This window comes from Choloepus didactylus, chromosome X (genome assembly GCF_015220235.1).
Source record: "Choloepus didactylus isolate mChoDid1 chromosome X, mChoDid1.pri, whole genome shotgun sequence".
NCBI classification, from domain to species: domain Eukaryota; kingdom Metazoa; phylum Chordata; class Mammalia; order Pilosa; family Megalonychidae; genus Choloepus; species Choloepus didactylus.
Genome location: NC_051334.1, coordinates 44880664 through 44902029, shown reverse-complemented (window position 1 = coordinate 44902029; position 21366 = coordinate 44880664). Strand labels below are relative to the sequence as shown.

The 21366-nt window shown below is 38.7% G+C and overlaps 1 protein-coding gene across 3 annotated transcripts in view; it reads left to right on the top strand.

The window, feature by feature from the left end:
- EFHC2 (EF-hand domain containing 2) overlaps positions 1–21366 on the top strand; it is a 343223-nt gene that overhangs the window by 166454 nt on the left and 155403 nt on the right. For all 3 annotated transcript variants that reach the window (XM_037822347.1, XM_037822348.1, XM_037822346.1), the window contains exon 3: positions 549–699. In XM_037822347.1, coding sequence (XP_037678275.1) covers positions 549–699 — 151 coding nt within the window. The remainder of the gene's footprint in view (positions 1–548; positions 700–21366) is intronic.

The following is a 21366-nucleotide window of genomic DNA, read 5'->3' as shown; positions in this document are numbered from 1 at the left end:
CTAGCATTGAGCTAGGTTCTTTGAGGTTCCTGAAGAAGTATAAGGCAGGATCTCCAGTATATTGGAAGAATTTCAGATCTGCCTCTTTGAATGGCCTCAAGGCAAGCAATCAGAAGGACCAGAAGTCAGGATAATTTTATCCCAGAACCAAGGTAAAGCTTTGTGTTATTTTTAATGGAAATAAAATGACAAAACTTATATTCATCTTGTGAGAAAGAACATTTTGTCTCTATAATACATACATACAGAATCCCACTGTGAAATTCCAAAGACAGATTCTAGTTTACTTTATGGTAGAGCTAAATAATGGATTTGTTGCTTGAATATCATTTATTTATTCTAACCAGATGGTGATGAAAGTGTAAAATAATCACTGTATACTGTAACCTAGATTATATATCCATTCTCATAGCTGATGTGTAAAATGTTTTGCAAAAATCCACTTAACTTTTTTCTTTACATAAAAAAAGTATACGTGTTGTAGCTTTCCTAATTTTTGTTTGCTTAATTTTTTTTCATTTCTTAGTATCTAATTATGATTCCAACAGGTATTATCTTTTGATGCTTATATGGAAGATGAGGTGCCTGATAAGAATCAAGAAAGGTATAGAATAAGACACTATAAAATCTACTTCTACCTTGAAGATGACACAATTCAAGTAAATGAACCAGAGATAAGAAATAGCGGACTGCCTCAAGGTATCTATTTAAAGCAATGTCATGGTCCCTTCACTTCTAACTCCTGAATATATACTCTATTTCTTTAGCTTTTTTTAAAATGCATTTTTAAAAATTGTGAACTTTAACATATATACATAACAGTGATAACTTTCAAGGTATTATTTAACAAGTAGTTAGAGAACAAACTTCAAAGAATGTCATGGGTCACAGTTCCACAACTTCAGCTATTTCCATTATTGTAAAATATACATACAGAAAGGTGTTAACTTTTGATCTACAGCTCAACAAACAGTTATATAGGTAATTTCAAAAACTGTTATGGGTTACAGTTCCACAGTTTCAGTTCTTTCCTTATTATGCAATATAGGGTATATACAGAAAGGTGAAGACTTTCAAAGCACAATTCAATGAGTAGCTATAGAGCAAATTTCAAAGGGTACATTTCCACCATGTCACTTACCTCCTTCCAGCTATTCCAACACCCCAGCATCTAAAAATATATATATATATATATTTACATAAAGTTTCAGTATTCATAGACCTTTGTTAAACCTTATCTTGTTTCTTGCTACCCCTTCCTCTCACTTAATCTTTTCTCCATCTTCAGGGGTGTCTAGGCTGTGAGCACCCTAATTTTTTCATATTGAAAGGGGGTGTCAACAGTATGGGGAAGGGGGCCACATCTGATTGTTGTTCTTAAAGAGGTTGTTGCCTCTGGGTTTTAGGACTTGTTTGGCATAGGAACACTCTGGTGGATTTAAGTTTCTGAGAGATAAAACTTAGTGAGTGAATCTTTTATAGAATCTCAGGTAGGGATGTAGATATTTGGGGACTACTTTTGGTAAGGGCATGGCATAGTGTGGCCACTTGGGATGTCTAGCTGGAGCTTGCATAAGAGAAACCCCCAGGATGGCCTCTTGACTCTATTTGGGATCTCTCAGTCACTGTGAACTCAGCTTGTTACCTTTGTTTTTTCACCCTTTTGGTCAAGTATGCATTTTCAATTCCTCACTGCCAGGGCCAGGCTCATTCCTGGGAGCATATCCCCCATTGCCAGGGAGATTCATTTCCCTGGGATTCATGTCCCTTGTGTGGGGGAGGTTAATGAATTTATTTGCCAAGTTGGACTTAGAGAGAGAAAGGCCAACATCTGAGCAACAAAAGAGGTTCCCTGGAGGTGCCTCTTAGGCATAATCATAGGAGGGCTCAGCCTCCCATTTACAACCCCAAGTTTCACAAGAGCAAGCCGCTAGTCAAGGCTTGATTTATTAAGTAGTGGGTTCCTAATTCACTTAATATATATTCTATCCCAAGGTAAATGGTCAGTTTCTTACATTATCTTCACTTAGTTGTACAATCATCATCACTCTCAACTTTAAACAATTATCATAACATAATATCTCCCAGAGCTCTTATCAGCTGCTGATTTTTCATCCCTGGTATTAGTGTAGTGTTGGTAAGATATTCCTATTAAATATAGTCTTTAATCTGTAATGGGTAGTTTTGCATATACCACTCTGTTGTTAACCCTCTACACCAGTATCATACCTTCTGAGTTTATCATGCTAACATTTAGGTTTGTGGTGCTACTCTGTGGGTTACATGCTTTTTAACAACCATTTATGAACATGTTCGCCTTCAATGTGTCATTGATGCTTATAATCCCATTAACAAACCATAGTCACATCTGATCATTCCCATACCATTAAGTTCACCTTCATTATCATATCTGTACATATTAGATTATCATTCCCCTACACTAAATTCTGTCTATCTCTAGGTCCTTTATATTCTACATTATAAGACACTTATTTTACATTTTTCATGGAGTTCACATTAGTGATAGCATACAGTATCTCTCCTTTTGTGTCTGGCTTATTTCACTCGGCATTATGTCTTCAAGGTTCATCCATGTTGTCACTTGTTTCACGACCTCGTTCCTTCTTACTGCTGCATAGTATTCCATCATATGTACATACAACATTTTGTTTATCCACTCATCTGTTGAAGGACGTTTGCATTGTTTCCATCTCTTGGCGATTGTGAATGATGCCACTATGAACATCGGTGTGCAAATATCTGTTTGTGTCACTGCTTTCAGATCTTCTGGGTGTATACCAAGAAGTGAAATTGCTGGATCATAGGGTAACTTGATATCTAGTTTTCTGAGGAACTGCCAAACTTTTCCAGAGTGGCTGTACCATTATCCAGTCCCACCAGCAATAAATAAGAGTTCCAATTTCTCCACATCCTCTCTGGCATTTGTTTAATGGCAGCCATTTTTATTGGTGTGAGATGATATCTCATTGTGGTCTTGATTTGTATATCCCTAATAGCTGGTGAAGATGAACATTTTCTCATGTGTTTTTTAGCCATTTGTATTTCCTCCTTGGGGAAATGTCTTTTCATATCTTTTGCCCATTTTATAATTGGGCTGTTTGTACTATTGTCATTGAGTTGTAGGATTTCTTTATATATGCAAGATATCAGTCTCTTATCAGATACATGGTTTCCAAATATTTTCTCCCATTGTGTTACCTGCCTCTTCACCTTTTCAACAAATTCCTTTGATGTACTGAAGCTTTTAATTTTGAGGAGTTCCCATTTATCTCTTTTTTTCTTTCGTTGCTTGTGCTTTGAATGTAAGGTCTAAGAAGCAACCTCCTAATACTAGGTCTCGAAGATGTTTCTTTACATTATCCTCTAGGTGTTTTATGGTACTGTCTCTTATATTGAGGTCTCTGATCCACTTTGAGTTAATTTTTGTATAGGGTGCAAGGTGGGGGTCCTCTTTCATTCTTTTGGTTATGGATATCCAGTTCTCCCAGCCCCATTTGTTGAAGAGACTGTTCTATCCTAGTTTAGTGGATTTGGGGGCCTTATCAAAAATCAGTTGATCATAGATCTGGGGGTCTAGTTCCAAATTCTTAGTTCAGTTCCATTGATCAGTATGTCTGTCTTTGTGCCAATACTGTGCTGTTTTGACTACTGTGGCTTTATAGTAGGCTTCCAAGTCAGGAAGTATAAGTCCTCCCACTTTGTTTTTCTTTTTTAGAATGATTTTAGCCATTCAAGGCTCCTTTCCTTTCCAAATAAATTGGATAGCTAGCTTTTCCAAGTCTGAAAAGTAAGTTGATGGAATTTTTATTTGTATTGCATTGAATCTGTAGATCAGTTTGGGCAGGATTGACATCTTAGCGATGTTTAGACTTCCTGTCCATGAACACGGAATATCATTCCGTCTCTTTAGGTCCCCTTTTATTTCTTTTAGTAAAGTTATGTAATTTTCTGTGTGGATGTCTTTTTACATGCTTGGTTAAGTTTATTCCTAAGTACTTGATTTTTTTAGTTGCTTTTATGAATGGAATCTTTTTCTTGAGTGTCTCTTCATTTAGGTCATTTCTGGTGTATAGGAACATTACTGACTTATGTGCATTAATCTTGTATCCTTCCGCTTTGCTGAATTTGTTTATTAGCTCAAGTAGCTGTGTCATTGATTCCTCAGGGTTTTTCAAATATAAGATTATATCATTTGCAAATACTGACAGTTTTACTTCTTCTTTTCCAATTTTGATGACTTTCATTTCTTTGTCTTGCCAGATTTCTCTGGCTAGATCTTCTAGCACAATGTTGAATAATAGTGGTGGCAGCAGGCATCCTTGTCTCATTCCTGATCTTAGAAGGAAAGCTTTCAGTCTCTCACATTGAGTACTATGCTGGCTATGGGTTATTCTTATATGTCTTTTATCATATTGAGGAAGTTTCCTTCCATTCCTACCTTTTGAAGTGGTTTTATCAAAAAAAAAAAGAGGCTGACTTTTGTCGAATGCTTTTTCAGCATCTATTGAGATGATCTTTTGACTTTTCCCTCTTGTTTTGTTAATGTTTTGTATTACATTGATTCATTTTCTTATGTTAAACCACCCTTGCATGCCTGGGATGAACCCCGCTTGGTCATGGTGTATGATTTTTTTAATGTGTCTTTGGATTCAATTTGCAACTATTTTGTTGAGAATTTTTGCATTTACATTCATTAGGCAGGTGGGCCTCTAGTTTTCCTTTCTTGTAGCATCTTTATCTGTTTTGGTATTAGAGTGATGTTGGCTTCATAAAATGAGTTAGGTAGTGTTCCATTTTCTTCAGTTTTTTTTTAAAGAGTTTGATTAGGAATGGTATCACTTCTTTTTGGAAAGTTTGGTAAAATTCCCCTTTGAAGCCATCTGGCCCTGGGCTTTTATTTATAGGAAGCTTTTTGATGACTGATTGTATCTCTTTACTTGTGATTGGTTTGTTGAGGTCCTCTGTTTCTTCTCTGGTCAGTCTAGGTTGTTCATGTGTTTCCAGCAGATTTTATCCATTTCCTCTAAATTGTTTAGTTTGTTGGTGTACAGTTGTTCATAGTATCCTCTTATGATTTTTTTAAATTTCTTCAAGATCTGCAGTAATGTCTCCCTTCTCATTTATTATTTTGTTTATTTGTGTCTTCTCTCTTTTTGACTTTGTCAGTCTGTCTAAGGGTTTGTTAATCTTGTTGATCTTCTCAAAGAACCAACTTTTGGTTTTATTTATTCTCTGTATTGTTTTTTGTTCTCCATATCATTTATTTCTGCTTTAATCCTTATTATTTATTTTCTTCTACTTGCTTTAGGATTAATTTGCTGATCTTTTTCTAGGTTCTTTAGTTGTTCCATTAGTTCTTTGATTTTAGTTCTTTCCTCCTTTTTAATGTATGAATTTATAGCTATAAATTTCCCCCTCAATACAACCTTTACTGCATTCCATAAGTTTTGATATATTGTGTTCTCGTTTTCATTTTTCTCTAGATATTTAGCAATTTCTTCTTTGACCCACTGATTGTTTAGGAGTATGTTGTTTAACCTCCAGATTTTTGTGAATGTTCTTGATCTTTGATGATTATTGACTTCTAGTTGCATTCCATTGTGGTCAGAGAATGTGCTTTGAATAATTTCAATCCTTGTAAATTTATTGAGGTTTGTTTTATGCCCCAGCATATGATCTATCCTGGAGAAAATTCCATGAGCACTAGATCCCATGAGGACTACATTCAAAATACTAGTAATTTGGGATTTAATGCTCTGTATTTGTCTGTTAAGTCTAATTTGTTTATCACATGGTTTAGGTTCTCAGTTTCCTTATTGATCCTCTCTCTGGTTGATCTTTCTATAGAAGAGAGTGGTGTATTGAAGTCTCCCAGTATTATTGTGGAAATATGTATTGGTTCCTTCACTTTTGCCAGTGTTTGTCTCATGTACTTCGGAGCGCCTTGATTGGGTGCATAAACATGAATGATTATTATTTCTTCTTGGTGAATTGTCCCTTTTATTAGTATATAGTGTCCTTCTTGGTCTCTTTTGACATCCTTGCATTTAAAGTCTATTTTATCTGAGATTAGTATTGCTACCCCTGCTTTCTTTTGGCTGTAGCGTGGTTGGAATACTTTTTTCCATCCTTTCACTTTCAATCTCTTTGTGTTACTGGGTCTAAGATGCATCTCTTATAAACAGCATATTCATGGTTCATATTTTTTAATCCATTATGCCAATCTGTATCTTTTAATTGGGGAGTTTAATCCATTCACATTCATTGTTAATTCTGTGAAAGCAGTTCTTGAAACAGCCATCTTATCCTTTGGTTTTTATTTGTCAGATCTGTTTTTTCCCCTCTTTTTATTTCTTTTAAGTTACTGTTCTGGTTTGTTAATGCTGCTATTATGCAAAAATACCAGAAATGGATTGGCTTTTATAACGGGAGTTAATTTGGTTACAAATTCACAGTCTGAAGGCCATGAAAATGTCCAAATTAAGGCATCAACACAAGTATACCTTCACTGAAGGAAGGCCAATGGTGTCTGGAAAATCTCTGTTAGCTAGGAAGGCACATTGCTAGTGTCTGTTGATCCCGGTTTGTGTTCCAGCTCTTCTGCATTCTTCACAAAATGTTGCTCTTGGGGTGTTTTGTCCTCTCTTAGCTTTGCTGGAGCAAACTCTGGGCTAGCATTTCCAAAGCATCAGTAAAAGTCTGATTTCAATGGCCATCTTCAAAGTGTCCCTCTCTGTTGCTCTCCAAAATGTCACTCTCAGCTTCTCTGATGTCCTTCTGTTTGTGAGCTCTTTTATAGGGCCCCAGTGATTAAATCGAGACCCACCCTGTATGGGCGGGGTCCATTATCTCCATGGAAATAATTTAATAAGTTAATTGAGTCACATTTTCCATGGAAACAGTCAATCAAAGGATTCCAACCTAATTAACACTAATACGTCTGCCCCCACAAGATTACATTAAAGAACATGGCATTTCTGGGGACATAATACATCCAAACTGGCACAGTTACCCTTACTAATACTCTTCAGTTCTGTGCCCATCTCCAGGCCTCTCTCTCCTGTCTTCTTTTTTCTCAGACAGCAGAACTCCCTTTAGTATTTCTTGTAGGGCATGTCTCTTGTTTACAGATTCTCTCGGCATTTGTTTGTCTGAAAATTTTAAGCTCTCCCTCAATTTTGAAGGAAAGCTTTGCTGGATAAAGAATTCTTGGCTGGCAATTTTTCTCTTTCAGAATTTCAAATATGTCATACCACTGCCTTCTCACCTCCATGGTGCCTGCTGAGAGGTCAGTACTTAGTCTTATGTTATTTCCCTTGTATGTGGTGAATCACTTCTCCCTTGCTGCTTTCAGAACTTTCTCCTTCTCTTAAGCATTTGACAGTCTGATTAGAATATGTCTTGTAGTGGGTTTATTTGGTTTTAGTCTAGTTGGAGTTCATTGGGCATCTTTGATTTAAATATTCATGTCATTTAGAGTGGCTGGGAAGTTTTCCCCACCAATGTCTTCAGATACTCTTCTTAGCCCTTTTCTCTTCACCTCTGGAACACCAATAATTCTTATTTTTGTGTGCTTCATGTTGTCCATCATTTCCCTGAGATCCATTTCAAATTTTTCCATTTTTTTCACCAATCGTTCTTTTATGCTTTTGCATTCCATCATCGTGTCTTCACTAATTTGTTCCTCTGACTCTTCAAATCTGCTGTTATGTGTCTCAAGAATATTTTAAATTTGGTCAACAGTATCTTTTGTTTACATAAGATCTGTTACTTTTAAAATTTACTCTTGAAAATTCTTCTTTATGCTCTTATAGGGTCTCCTCCGTGTCCTTTATATCCTGAGCCATGACACTGATGTTTGCATGTACTTCTTTGATTAATTTCTCCAAGTTCTGTGTCTCCTCTGGCTTTTTTACTTGGACATTTGGGTTATCCATGTCTTTTGGTTTCTTTGTCTGATTTATAATTTTTTGTTGTTTTTGACCTCTTTGCATTTGGTTATCTTGATAGGGTTCCTTTAGGATATGCAGGATTATTTGAACATTTAGCTATAATTTGGCAGAGCTACAGCTTGCTGGAGTACACTTTCCCTGTCCTACTGGCAGATGACGTTCTTTAGCCATGTCTTCCCCCTCAAGTTGTTTCACCCCTAACTTCATCTGTTTCCTGAGAGTGGGTCCAAACCGTGTGGAAGTCCAATCAGTGCACCAATTTTCCTTGTGCACTGGGTAATGCCAACCCTGTGGGTGGGGGGCATACCCTGTGCAGTTTGGTAGGTAGTCCACTTTAGGACACAGTAGTTCTGGTTGTTCCCTGGGCTGCAGGTGAAGTACTCTGGGGCTGCAGAGCTATGCATCTCACCTTCCAGCTCAAATGCCCCACAGTCCTGTCTGCTGTGTGTCCAAGAGTCCCTGGGATTGGGAAAGGGCCCCTGGCACTTCCATGTGGTACACTTGCCTCTAGGCTCTGCACACCGCAGGCTTCCGTGGAGAAGAGTGGATTCTGTCACAAGCCCGCTGAGTCCCAAATTCCCTCAAGGGAGGTCTCGGCTGCTGGGCTGTGAATGGATATCTCCCCAGCCAACTTCAAATATGGCTGCATGGGGAGTGGAAAACTGCCCCCTTCTGCGCTTGTCTGCCTGCTCCAACTGCAAGTCCCTGGCATGGGGGCTGTTGGCCGTGGGTCTGTGAAGGGTTATCACCCGAGCCATGTGCTGAGGAGGGTGCCCAGGGCATGGAAGGCTACTCCCTCCGTGCTCGTCGCCCGGCTCCAACCGCCCATTTCCTGGCTGCGTTCTGGGCCAAACATTCATCAGTCTTAAATGCAGTCTTTCAGTTTCTCCATGTACATACTCACTATGGGTTTAAAAGTTCCTGCCCAGCTGGTAGAACCCTGGAACTGCAGTTCTGGGGCACTTCCTGTCCTTTATCTAGTGTTTTTCATGGAGGAGAGTTTTGTTCCATCTCTCCTAATTTGCCATCTTCCTGGAAGCCCCTCTTTAGCTTTTAAAAAGACTCCACATGTATTAGTTTGCCATGCTGCTAAGACAAATACCACAAAATGGGTTGACTTAAACAACAAGCATTTATTGGCTTATGATTTTGGAGGTTAGAAGGCTTGTTTCCTTCTGGAGTTGGTAGCGTTCTGGTGTTAACTTGCCACAATCCTTGGGATTCCTTGGCTTGAATCCCTGCTTCATGTCACATGACGATGTCCTCTCCTTTCTTTTCCAGGTTCCTGCTTCTCCTTGTGGCCTTCTCCTTATAAAGCCTCCAGGCATCCAGATTAAGACCCACCCTCATTCAGTTGGGTCACACCTTAACTAAAAAGAACATCTTCAAGATACCCTATTTACAATGGGTTCACACCCACAAGAATGCAGATTAAGATTAAGAACAGGTCTAAATTGGGGTGCCTAATTCAATCTGCCCCACCATGATACTGCTTAGGTATCTAACTTGTTGACAATGGTGAATAGAAACGTGCTGCTAAGTTGCAGTTATTGATGGTAATTTATTAGCTTTCTAACCCCCACACCTCAACACTGGCCATTTGTCTCACTCTTCTGTGGCATACTTATATTCTGTCAGGTGCTGCTCTAGTGTGAACAGACTCTCCTGTGTCTTTGACTTTTTCCTTCCAACCCTTTGGTTTCTCTGCTGTGACCATACCACCTCCTTCTAATACCCTCTGGAAAGAGAAAAGGCTGTTCTCCACTGCTGCTTCCAGATTGATGTTCTGTTCTTCTTGCTTGAATTCTCTGCCATTTGCTTAAACTGCCCTCCACTCATCCTCATTCCTGTTAACTGCAGACCTCAGTGGCACTTCAACAAAGGATCACCCCATGCATGCCAGTCACCTTTATCTCTATTCCTCTTCTGGACCAGAAAAGAAAGAGTTAACTCTGTGGTGTGGCCACTAGAGAAGTTAATGTGGTCCCAGGTTGCATTATTAGAAATATGGCAAGATTAAGGCAAGTAACTGATTTGTTCTGTTCATGTTGTGGGTCCTTCCCTTGGGTTTGATACTGAGTTCCAGATGCCCTCAGGGAAGAGCAACCATGATGGCGAAGGGACTGAAAATTTATCATGTGTTTAAGACAGAATAGTGAAAAGGAATATTTGTCTTTAAAGAGGGGACTCAGCTGTGCCAGATGAATGTCTTCAAGAATCTAAGGGGCTGTCATGTAGAGGAGGGGTTGACCTTATTTTCTGTAGCTTCAAAGACAGGAACTAAGGGCAGAAATCAGGTCAGTAAGTGGAGGAACTTTCTGGCAGAGAGCTGCCAGAAGTTGTAGTGGATGGCCCTGGTTGTGGTGGGGGTCGAAGTAGGGATGTAGGAGAGGGAAGGCTCATATCTGCTTGGTCATTGTAGTTGGATGACACTGTGGGGAGAGGAAGGGATTGTTTTTTACTGACAACTCTGTAGGGGTGTAGGAAGGGAGTCATGTGTTTGATGGTTGGTGTAGAACACCTTCAGTGCCCTTTGATCCCTGAGGTGCCATGATTCTTGGGTGTGTTGTTGTCTCTTCATCTTTTGGAGTATTACCACATCCTACATCTCATTCTCTGAAGTTGCTTTCTCTGACTATAATCTCTACTCCTTCTACTTCTTCCATTTGCTCACATGCACTAACCCTGTCCTTCACTCCCCTGGGAAAACATATCCTGAATCTGGCCATGTCTCTCCATCTGCTTTGCTGCCATCCTAACCCAAGCTACCCTCCATCTCTTGGCTGGAAGAATGGGATAGCCATCTAACTGCTCTCCGTGCTTCCATTCCTGCTCTTCTTACCATCTGTTCTCTACACAGCAGCCAGAGTGTCATGTGGGAATTACCTTGATCCCAAGTAGCATGTGGTCTCTCCCAGAGGCCACAGAACAGAAAGACTCATGGACTAAGTTACAATGCTCAAGTCAAACAATGCATTAAAATAATTGAAAACACACAGTGAGAAGCAAGGGGAAAGAGATGGGGTAGATTCACTCACTCAGGACAGAGTACAAGTGGGCAGAACAGCACTATCTGAATCCTGGGATATATAATGCTCGTAGGTCCTGGCTCACTCTCTGCTGCATCAGCCTTCCCTGCTGATGGTGTGGTTACGAGACCAGGCTTGAGTTTCAAGCAAGGAGGACCACAGACAAAAGATGCTCTGGGGTAAATGGCACACACTTACTCTGTCAGATAGATGCAAGGACAAGTGTGCCTGGCCACAGCTGTAGCTCATCAGCAAGCCTGCTAAACAGCCATGGGTTTTGTTTGTTTTTCTTGGGCAGAGGACACATGGGGTGAGAATGGGTGTCACTGATGAATGAGTGGACGAATTAAGGCCTCATGAATATTGAGTGCTCATGAATATTGAGTGCCTCTTGTAAATTTAATGTGTCATAGATATTTAGAGTCAGGTGCCTCATATATTTAATACCTACTAAATATTAGGTATCTCTTGGCCTTTCCATCCCTTTCTTTCTATATTTAACATACATGTGCTCTACTTGCTACGTACTGTCTTTTACACATTTTATGATTTCTGTCTATGTCAAACAAACTTTTTGCTTACTAGCCAGTTATCTGGGCCCAGCCAGATACCTCTATGTTGATAAATCACATAATACAATGGGTTCTGGTGGGGGAGAAACAGAGGAATTTTTGTATTATAGGCCTCTGAGAATAAGGTTGTGATGAGTTAGTGTGCAGATCACTTCTTCTGATGTTCATGAGATGTTTTTCTTAGAGCATGGCTTCATTGTATCTGGTGCTTGAGATGGTGAATTTGGAGCCAGTCATTGTTGTCAAGACATGTTTGTTGAATATCTCCTCTGTGCCAGGCACAGAGGAATAAGACCCATAATATACCTATCTCATGGAGCTCATAGCCAACAGGTTGAAGAGGGAAGGGAGAAAGGTGATTAGTCCAAGAATTTTGCAATTGTTCAGTCTAGAAATGCTGAGTGTCCAAGCCAGGGGAGTAGTGATGAAAACAGAGGAAAGATCTTAGAGACACTTGGTTGGTGGAGTTGATAAGCCTTGGCCAGCAATTAAATATAGAGTAAAGAAAGAGGCCATCTAATGATAAAGTGCTTGCGATATCATTATCTCATTTAGTCCCCCAACAACCATTTACGGTAGATACTGTCATTGTCAGCTTTGACAGTAAAGGAAACTGAGGCTTAGAGAGGTCATTTTCTCCACCTGAATCTGAACCTATTGTCTCAGAGGGCCCTCTGTGGTTGAGAGGATGATGATGATGGTGATGCATTAAGAAGGCCCAGGATCATGGAACAAGGAGCAGGACTGGGTTTGGAGCTCTGGTGAGTTTGTTTTGGTACATGAGGCCTTTGAAGGTGTGTTGGGACATCTGTATGATGATGTGCACAAGCAGGTGGAAACTTGGGATGTGTTTCCAGAGAAAACGTCAAGACTAGAGGTGTGGATTGAGAATGGCTATCACGGGTGCCCAGATCATGAACAGAATCAGGTCATTCTACCACATTGGAGGAGAACCCATGTTAGGGGGATAGAAAGAGGAAGAGAATTCTATTTAGGGACTCCGCTTAGCTTTTATTAGTGGAGGGAGAAGATGAGGATTCGTTCAAGGAAGCAATATGAACTGTTCTCATTGTTTTTTGTGCTCTCAATGTTCACCCTTTACTGCAGGGTCATACTTGTACTCTCCACCTCTCCACTCTCTGGTCATTTTATTTGGAGAACTCATAGCTCTTTGAGTAAATCTTTTAGAAAATATGAAAATGCCTTAACATGTCAAAAAATATTTTCACAAACTTTAAGGCTAAAAGTGTGGTGTTTTATTTTGTAAAGGGACAGGAGATCTTTAGGTTGTGGGTCATTTTTAGCATATATAAGGCAGTTTTTAAAGATTGGCAAACATATTAGAAAATGTTTGAAGAATGATTTAAGAAAAGAAAGAAAATTTCCAACTTTAAATTCTGTGAACATGTTTTATTTATGTGTATTTGATTAGCTGAGTGCCATTATCATTTTAGCAAGAAAATATTTTCTTATAAGCTTTCACTTAAAAGCCTTGCTCTGATACACTCCCCACTAAGCTTCACTTATTTCTTTTTATTACTCTCCCCACCGTGACACCAAATTTATACCAAATAATGGGACAGAGGTCACAAGACATTCTGAACCTCCATTAGTGACTTGGACTCTTTATTTATATATGCATATATAATTTATTATTTATTATTAGTTTTTAAGTGAAAGTGCATATTCCTGTAGCTCACTGGCCCCAGTCCAATGAGTCTTAGTTTTATTAAACTATCCAGGAAGATATGAAATGCAACCTACACGAGGCTCTTGGAAAGACATTTATTAAGACTTTTCAGTTCTCTCAGTCTCTTGATTTCAAATCTCACATAGAAGATTCCAAAGACAAATTGAAGATCAACATAATGATTTATTTGAAAATAATTTTTGTGCAAGGAGGAAGGAATGTTATTCATGAAGACTTGGGGGAAGAAAAACAAGAGCAAAAGACAATTATAAAGTCTCTTTTGAAGATTTCAGAATTTCTGATTGGCTCACTCTGGTCAGGACTTTCCCCTGAGTGAAGAAACAGCTCAAGGGATATGTACAGAATACACAATAATCATGATATTTAATGAGATTGAAATTGTCAGTAGAGCAGAGATACCTAGAGGGTTATAGCAAATCCGGTAGAAAGCAAACACAAATAACCACTCTATTATCAAGCGTTGTTTAGAGAGAAACCAGTCTCTCTTGAAATACTTAATATGATAATTCTTGGTAAGGAAGGTCTGTTTGGACAGGGAATACTCTGGAAAACCATTTAAACACCTTTAAGCTTTCCTAAGTTATGTGACTGGGAAAAAGAAAACCAGCTTTATGAGCCAGTGGCTCAGAACTTGGCGGGACAGGGTAGGTAGTGTTTCCTTCACTTGTGTATTGAGTGGCCTAGGCCTCCTTTTCATGCGCTGTGGGCCTAGGAAGAGACCAGGGGTAACGTTTAGGTGCTGGGCACTGATGTTGTTCTAGTCGTTTCCATAGGGTTTTTTTTTTGTTGTTGTTTGTTTGTTTTAAAGCAGCTTTATTGAGATGTAGTCACACACCATAAATCCATCCATGGCTCTCAGTATATTCACAGTTGTGTATTCATCACCACAATCAATTTTAGAACATTTTCATTACTTCAAAAAGAAAAACCTCATACAACTTATACCCCCTTATTATTGACACTTAGCATAGGTGTGGTACCTTTGTTACAACTGATGAAAGAACATTTAAGTTCAACCTTGTTAACAATGCTGTACGTGTTAGGTAACCACTCTCCCTTCTCTAGCTTCTGTCTATATTCTACATTTTTCCCATGCATGTCTTTATTATATTATTCGTGTAGCCATAGACTGGATAAGGTATTTACAATTGCACAGTTACAAGATAAAAGCTATATAGTTATACAATCATTATAAAAAATCATGGCTACTGGGTTGCAGTTCAACAATTTCAGGTATTTCCTTCTGGCCATTCTAATACACTAGAGATTAAAAAGAAATATCTTTATAATGACTCAGTGATGATAATCATTTGTTAAATCCTAACTTCTCTGTTACAGCTCCTCTCTTTCATTTGTTTGTTCTCTCAATCTTCAGAGATATTTGGGCAATGACCATTTTAACTTCTTAACACTGAAAAGGGGTGTTGACATTATGGGGTAGAGGAATGCAACTGGTTAATGTTCTTGGAGAGACTGTCACCTCTGGGTTTCAGGGCTTATCTGGGATAGGAACAATCTGGAGATTTTAAGTTTCTAAAAAAATAGACTTAGTGTTTTGGTTTACTAAAGCTGCCAGAATGCAATATATCAGAAATAGGTTGGCTTTTTCAATGGAGATTTATTAGTTTACTAATTTACAGTACTAAGGCCATGAAAATGTCCAAATTAAGGCATCAAGAGGAAGATACTTCTGTGAGGAAAGGCTGCTGGCATCTGGGGTTCCTTTTTCCTAAAGGAAGGCACATGGTGATGTCTGCTGGTCCTTTTCTCCTGGGCTGTGGTTTCAAAATGGCTCTCTAAGTTTCTGTGGGTCCTTCTTGCTTCCTCCCGGGGCATTTCTTTCTAAGCTCTCTCTCTCTGTGAGCTCTCTTAAAGGACTCCAGTAAAGGATTAAGACCCACCTTGAATTGGGTGGGTCGCATCTCCATGGAAACAGCCTAATCAAAAGGTCCCACCCACAACAGGTCTGTACCCGCAGGAATGGATTAAAAGAACATGGCATTTTCTAGGGTACATAACAATTTCAAACCAGCACATTCCACCTTCTGGACCCCAAAAAGACATGTTCTTTCCATCTGTAAAATGCATTCATTCCATCAAAATATCACAAAAGCTTAAATCATTTCAGTAACAATAAATAACTTCAAAGTCTTACCAAAATCAGTTACAGCATGGTCTATCCTAAGGCAAAATTGTCCTCCAGCTGTGGGCCTGTGAAACTCAGAACTGTTTATCTACTTGCAATACACAAAGGAGAGACAGTCATAGGATAAATGTTTCCATTTCCATAGGAAGAAACTGGAAGGAAAACAAGGGTCAAGGTCCTGAATAGTTCTGAAAACCTGCAAGGCAGACTTCATTAGATTTCAAGGTCTGAGAGTCATTTATAGAATGATGCTTTATCCTCAGGGATCGAGAGAGCATCAGACCCCCCTCTCTAAGGGGTTATGCAGCGGCCCTGCTCTATCCAAACACTAGGGTGAGGGTTCCAACATGTCCAAGAATTGGGGAAACCACCTTGTTCTTGGCTCCACTCTCTTCAAGCATCAAGGTGGCACCCAGACTCTCTGCCATCTCCAGGGTACACTCTCAACCCCCTTAGAACAGCGGGGTGGCAGCCAGGCTCTCCCCAATCCCCAGGGAATGTGCTCCACCCTCTCTGAGACCTAGGGTGGCAGCACTCTTCCTGAACAATGGGGTGGCCAAGCTCCCCTCAATTCCCCAGGCATCTGAGAGCCGTGGGGTGGTAACAATCTTCTTGAACAACAGGGAGGAAGGCCTGCCCTCCACAAACTCCAGGGCAAGCTCACCCTCTCCAGGTTCATGGGTAAGTCCGCTCTCCTGGCCTGAGGAAAATTTTTTTTTAAATTGAGTTATTATCTATCTACAGTAAAGTGTATTAATCTTAAGCATTCAGTTTGATGAATTTTTACACAGGTATCTGCCAGCCAAGATAGAGAATGCTTCCAATACCCCACAAGGCTCCCTCCTGCCCTCTCCCAATCAGTTCCCTCCCCAAAAGTAACCACTCTTCGGACTTCTGGATCCCTGATTAGTTTGGCTTATTCTTCTTTTTAAATGTAGTTTTATTGAGATATATTCACACACCATACAAACCATCCGAAGTATATACACTGGCTCATAATATCATCACGTAGTTCTGCATACAACCATATGATCAATTTTAGAACATTTTTATTACTCCAGAAATGAAATAAAAAGAAAAAAGAAAACCAAAATCCTCCCATACCCCTTATCCTCCCCATTATCGTCTCATAGTATTGGTGTAATAATTTGTTATTGTTGATGAAAGAGTATTAAAAATTACTGTTAATTATTGTCCATAGTTTTCCATAGTTACATTTTTTTCCCATATACCTCTCTATTATTAGTTCCTTGTGATAGTGTTCCACATTTGTTCTAGTTCATGAAAGAACTTTTTTATATTTGTACAGTTAATCATGGACATGGTCCATCACAAGATTCATTGTGTTATATGTTCCCATGTTTTAACTTCCAGCTTTCCTTCTGGTGACATACATGTCTCTAAACTTTCTCTTCTACCACATTCACACACCATTCAGCACTGTTAATTATTCTCACAATAACGTGCTACCATCACCTCAGTCCATTTCCAAATGTTTGAGTTCATCTTAAACATTCTGCACATATTAAGCAACCACTCCCCATTCTTTAGCCTCATTCTGTATCCTGGTAATTTCTATATTTTATGGCTATGAGTTTACGTGTTATAATTAGTTCATATCAGTGAGATTATACAATATTTGTCCTTTTGTGTCTGACTTCTTTCACTTAACATAATGTCTTCAAGGTTCATTCATGTTGTCATGTACTTCAGGACTTCATTCCTACTGCTGAATAATATTCCATCGTATATATATATATACTACATTTTGTTTATCCATTCATCTGTTGATGGACACTTGAGTTGTTTCCATCTTTTTGGCAATTGTGAATAATGCACTAGAAACAGCAGTGTGCAGATGTTTATTTGCATCCCTGCTTTCAAATCTTCCGGGTATATCCCGAGTAGCGGGATTGCTGGGTTGTAAGGCAACTTTGTACATAGCTTCCTGAGGAACCACCAAACTATCTTCTACAGCAACTGTACCATTTTACATTCCCACTAGCAGTGAATAAGTGACCCCATTTCTCCACATCCTCTCCAACACTTGAAGTTTCCTGTTTGTTTGATAGCGGCCATTCTAATAGGCGTGAGATTCTGTCTCAGTGTGGTTTTGATTTACATTCCCCTAATAGCCAATGAAGCTGAGCATCTTTTCATGTGCTTTTTAGCCATCTGTATTTCCTCTTTGGAAAAATGTCTATTCATGTCTTTTGCCCATTTTTAAATTGGGTTGTTTGTCTTCTTATCGTTGAGTTGTAGGATTTCTTTATATATATCCTGGATATTGAACCCTTCTCGGATATGTGGTGTTCCGGTTTGCTAGAGCTGCTGTTATGCAAAATACCAGAAATGGATTGATTTTTATAAAGGGGATTTATTCAGTTACAAATTTACAGTTCTAAGGCCATAAAAGTGTCCAAACTAAGGTATCAACAAGAGGATACCTTCACTAAAGAAAGGCCGGTGGTGTCCAGAACACCTCTGTCAGCTGGGAAGGCACGTGGCTGGTGTCTGCTGGTCCTTTTCTCCCAGGTTCTGGTGTCAAAATGGCTTTCTCCAAAATGTCTCTGGGCTTCTGTCTCTCTTAGCTTCTCTCTCTCAGCTCCTGTGCATCTTTGCTTGTTCTCACAGGGCGTTTCTCTCTAAGTGTCTGTGGGACCTCTCTTAGCTTCTCTGGGGCAAACTCTGGGTTTCATCTCTTAGCTTAGCATCTCCAAATGTCCTTCTGTCCACATCTCCAAGCATCTCCAGCATCAGCTTTCAGTGGCCATCGCCAAAACTCTCTCAGCTTCTCTTGGGGCATTTTTGTCCCCTCTGCATTCTGTGTGAGCTTTCTTTAAAGGATTCCAGTGATCTAATTAAGACCCACCCTGAATGGGCAGTGTCCACACCTCCATGGAAATTATTCAATCAGAGGTTCCACCCTAATCAACAGACTAATCAGTCTGCCCCTACAAGGTTGCATTAAAGAATATGGCTTTTATGGTGAACATAATATATCCAAAGTGGCACATGTGGTGTCCAAATATTTTCTACCATTGTGTAGGATGCCTGTTCACTTTCTTCACAAAATGCTTTGAAGCACAAAAGTAATTTTGAGGGGGTCCCATTTATCTATTTTTTTCTTTCCTTGTTTGTGCTTTGGATGTAAATTCTAAGAAACCATTGCCTACTACAAGATCTTGAAGATGCTTCCCTACATTTTCTTCTAAGTGTTTTATGGTCCTGGCTTTTATATTTTGGTTTTTGATCCCTTTTGAGTTAATTTTTGTATAAGGTATGACATAGGGTACTCTTTCGTTCTTTTGCATATGGATATCCAGTTCTTCCAGTACCATTTCTTGAAGAGACTATTCTGTCCCAGTTGATTGGACTTGTTAAACCGTGTCAAATATCAATTGACCATATATGTGAGGGTCTATTACTGAACTCTCAATTTGATTCCATTTATCAGTATATCTATTTTTATGTCAGTACCACACTGTTTTGACCATTGTAGCCTTGTACTATGCTTTAAAGTCAGGAAGTGTGAGTCCTCAAACTTCTTTCTTCTTTTATAAGATGTGTTTGGCTATTTTGGGCTCCTTACTCTTCCAAATAAATTTGATAATTGGCTTTTCCATTTCTGAAAAGTAAGCTGTTGGAATTTTGATTGGGACTGCATTGAATCTGTAAATCAATTTAGGTAGAATTGATATCTTAACAATATTAACCTTCCAATCCATGAACATGGAATGTCCTTCCATTGTTTAGGTCTTCTTTGATTTATTTCACCAATTTTCTGTGTATGGGTCCTTTATGTCCTTGGTTAAATTTATTCTTAGTAATTTTAGTTGCTTTTTAAAATGGAATTTTTTCTTGATTTGCTCCTCAGATTAGTCATTACTAGTGTGTAGAAATACTACTGATTTTTGCATGTTGATCTTGTACCCTGCCACTTTGTTGAACTCATTTATTAGCTCCAGTAACTTTGTTGCAAATTTTTCAGGACTTTCTATATATAGGATCATGTCATCTGCAAATAGTGAAAGTTTTACTTCTTCCTTTCCAATTTGGATGATTTTCTTTCTTTTTTTTTTTATTTTGTCCAACTGCTCTGGCTGGAACTTCTAGCACAATGTTGAATTAACAATGGTGAAAGTGAGCATCCTTGTCTTGTCCCAGATTTTAGAGGGAACGCTTTCTGTCTCTCACCGTTGAGGATGCTGTAAGCTTTGGGTTTTTCATATATGCCCTTTATCATGTTGAGGATGTTTCCTTGTATTCCTATCTTTCAAAGTATTTTTATCAGGAAAGGATGCTAGATTTTGTCAAATGTCTTTTCTGCATCAATCAAGATGATCATGTGTTTTTTTCCTCTTTCATTTGTTAATGTGGTGTATTACATTAATTGATTTTCTTCTGTTGAGCCACCCTCACATACCTGTGATAAAACCCACTTGATCATGGTGTATAATTCATTTAATGTGCTGTTGGATTCGATCTGCAAGTATTTTGTTGATGATTTCTACATCTATATTCATTAGAGTAATTGATTTGTAATTTTCTTTGTTCTTAAGTCTTTGATTGTAGCTCTTTCTTCTTTTTTAATGTAAACATTTAGGGCTATAAATTTCCCTTGAGCACTGCCTTCACTGCATCCCATAAGTTTTGATATGTTGTGTTCTCATTTTCATTTGTCTCAAAATATTTACTGATTTCCCTTGCAATTTCTTCTTCAACCTATTGATTGTGTAAGAGTGTGTTTTTAACTTCCATGTATTAGTGAATTTTACTGTTTCCCTGCCTGTTATTCATTTCCAGCTTCATTCCATTATGATCAGAGAAAATGCTTTGTATAATTTCAGGCTTTTCAAATTTATTGAGACTTGTTTTGTGACCCAAAATGTGGTCTATCCTGGAGAATGATCCATGAGCACTTGTGAAGTGTATCCTGCTGTTCTGGCTTGCAATGTTCTGTGCATGTCTGTTAGGTCTAGTTCATTTATTAAATAATTCACATTCTCAGTTTCCTTATTGATCCTCTGTCTAGGTGTTTTATCTATTGAAGAGGGTGTTGTATTGAAATCTCCAGCTATTGTAGAGACGTCTAGTTCTCCCTTCAATTTTGCCAGTGTTTGCTTCATGTATTTTGGGGCAACCTGGTTAGGTGCTTAAATTTTCATGTTTGTTATTTCTTCTTGGTTGGTTGCCTTGTTTTATTAATAGATAGTGTCCTTCTTTGTCTAACAGTTTTGCATTTAAAGTCTATTTTGTCCAATATTAGTATAGCTACCCCAGCCCTTTTTTGGTTACCGTTTACCTGGAATGTCTTTTTCCAACCTTTCACTTTCAGCCTATTTGTGTCCTTGGGTTTAATGTGAGTCACTAGTAGACAACATATAGATGGCTCATACTTTTTTATCCATCTACTAAGCTGTGTCTTTTGACTGGGGACTTTAATCCATTAACATTCAATGATGTTACTGTATAGGCAGTACTTACTTCAACCATTTTATCCTTTATTTTTATGTCATACCTTATTTTTGTTTCTCTTTTTATCCTTTTAGTTAGCCTTACTGATAATCTTCTTTTCTATAATCTCTTCCAAACCTCTCTCTCCTGTGTTTTCCTTTAGCCTGCAGAAGTCTTTTGTATTTCTTGTAAGGTAGGTCTCTTGGTGAACTCTCTCAGTTTCTGTTTATCTGTGAATATTTTAAACTCTCCTTCATTTTTAAAGGACAGTTTTGCTGGATAAAGAGTTTTGGGCTGACAGTTTTTCTCTTTCAGTGTCTTACATATATCATACCACTGCTTTCTTGCCTCCATGGTTTCTGATAAGAAATTGGCACTTAGCCTTATTGCATTTCCCCTGAATGTGATGAATTGCTTTTCTCTTGCTGTTTTCGGGATTCTCTCCTTGTCTTTGGCATTTGACATTCTGATTAGTATG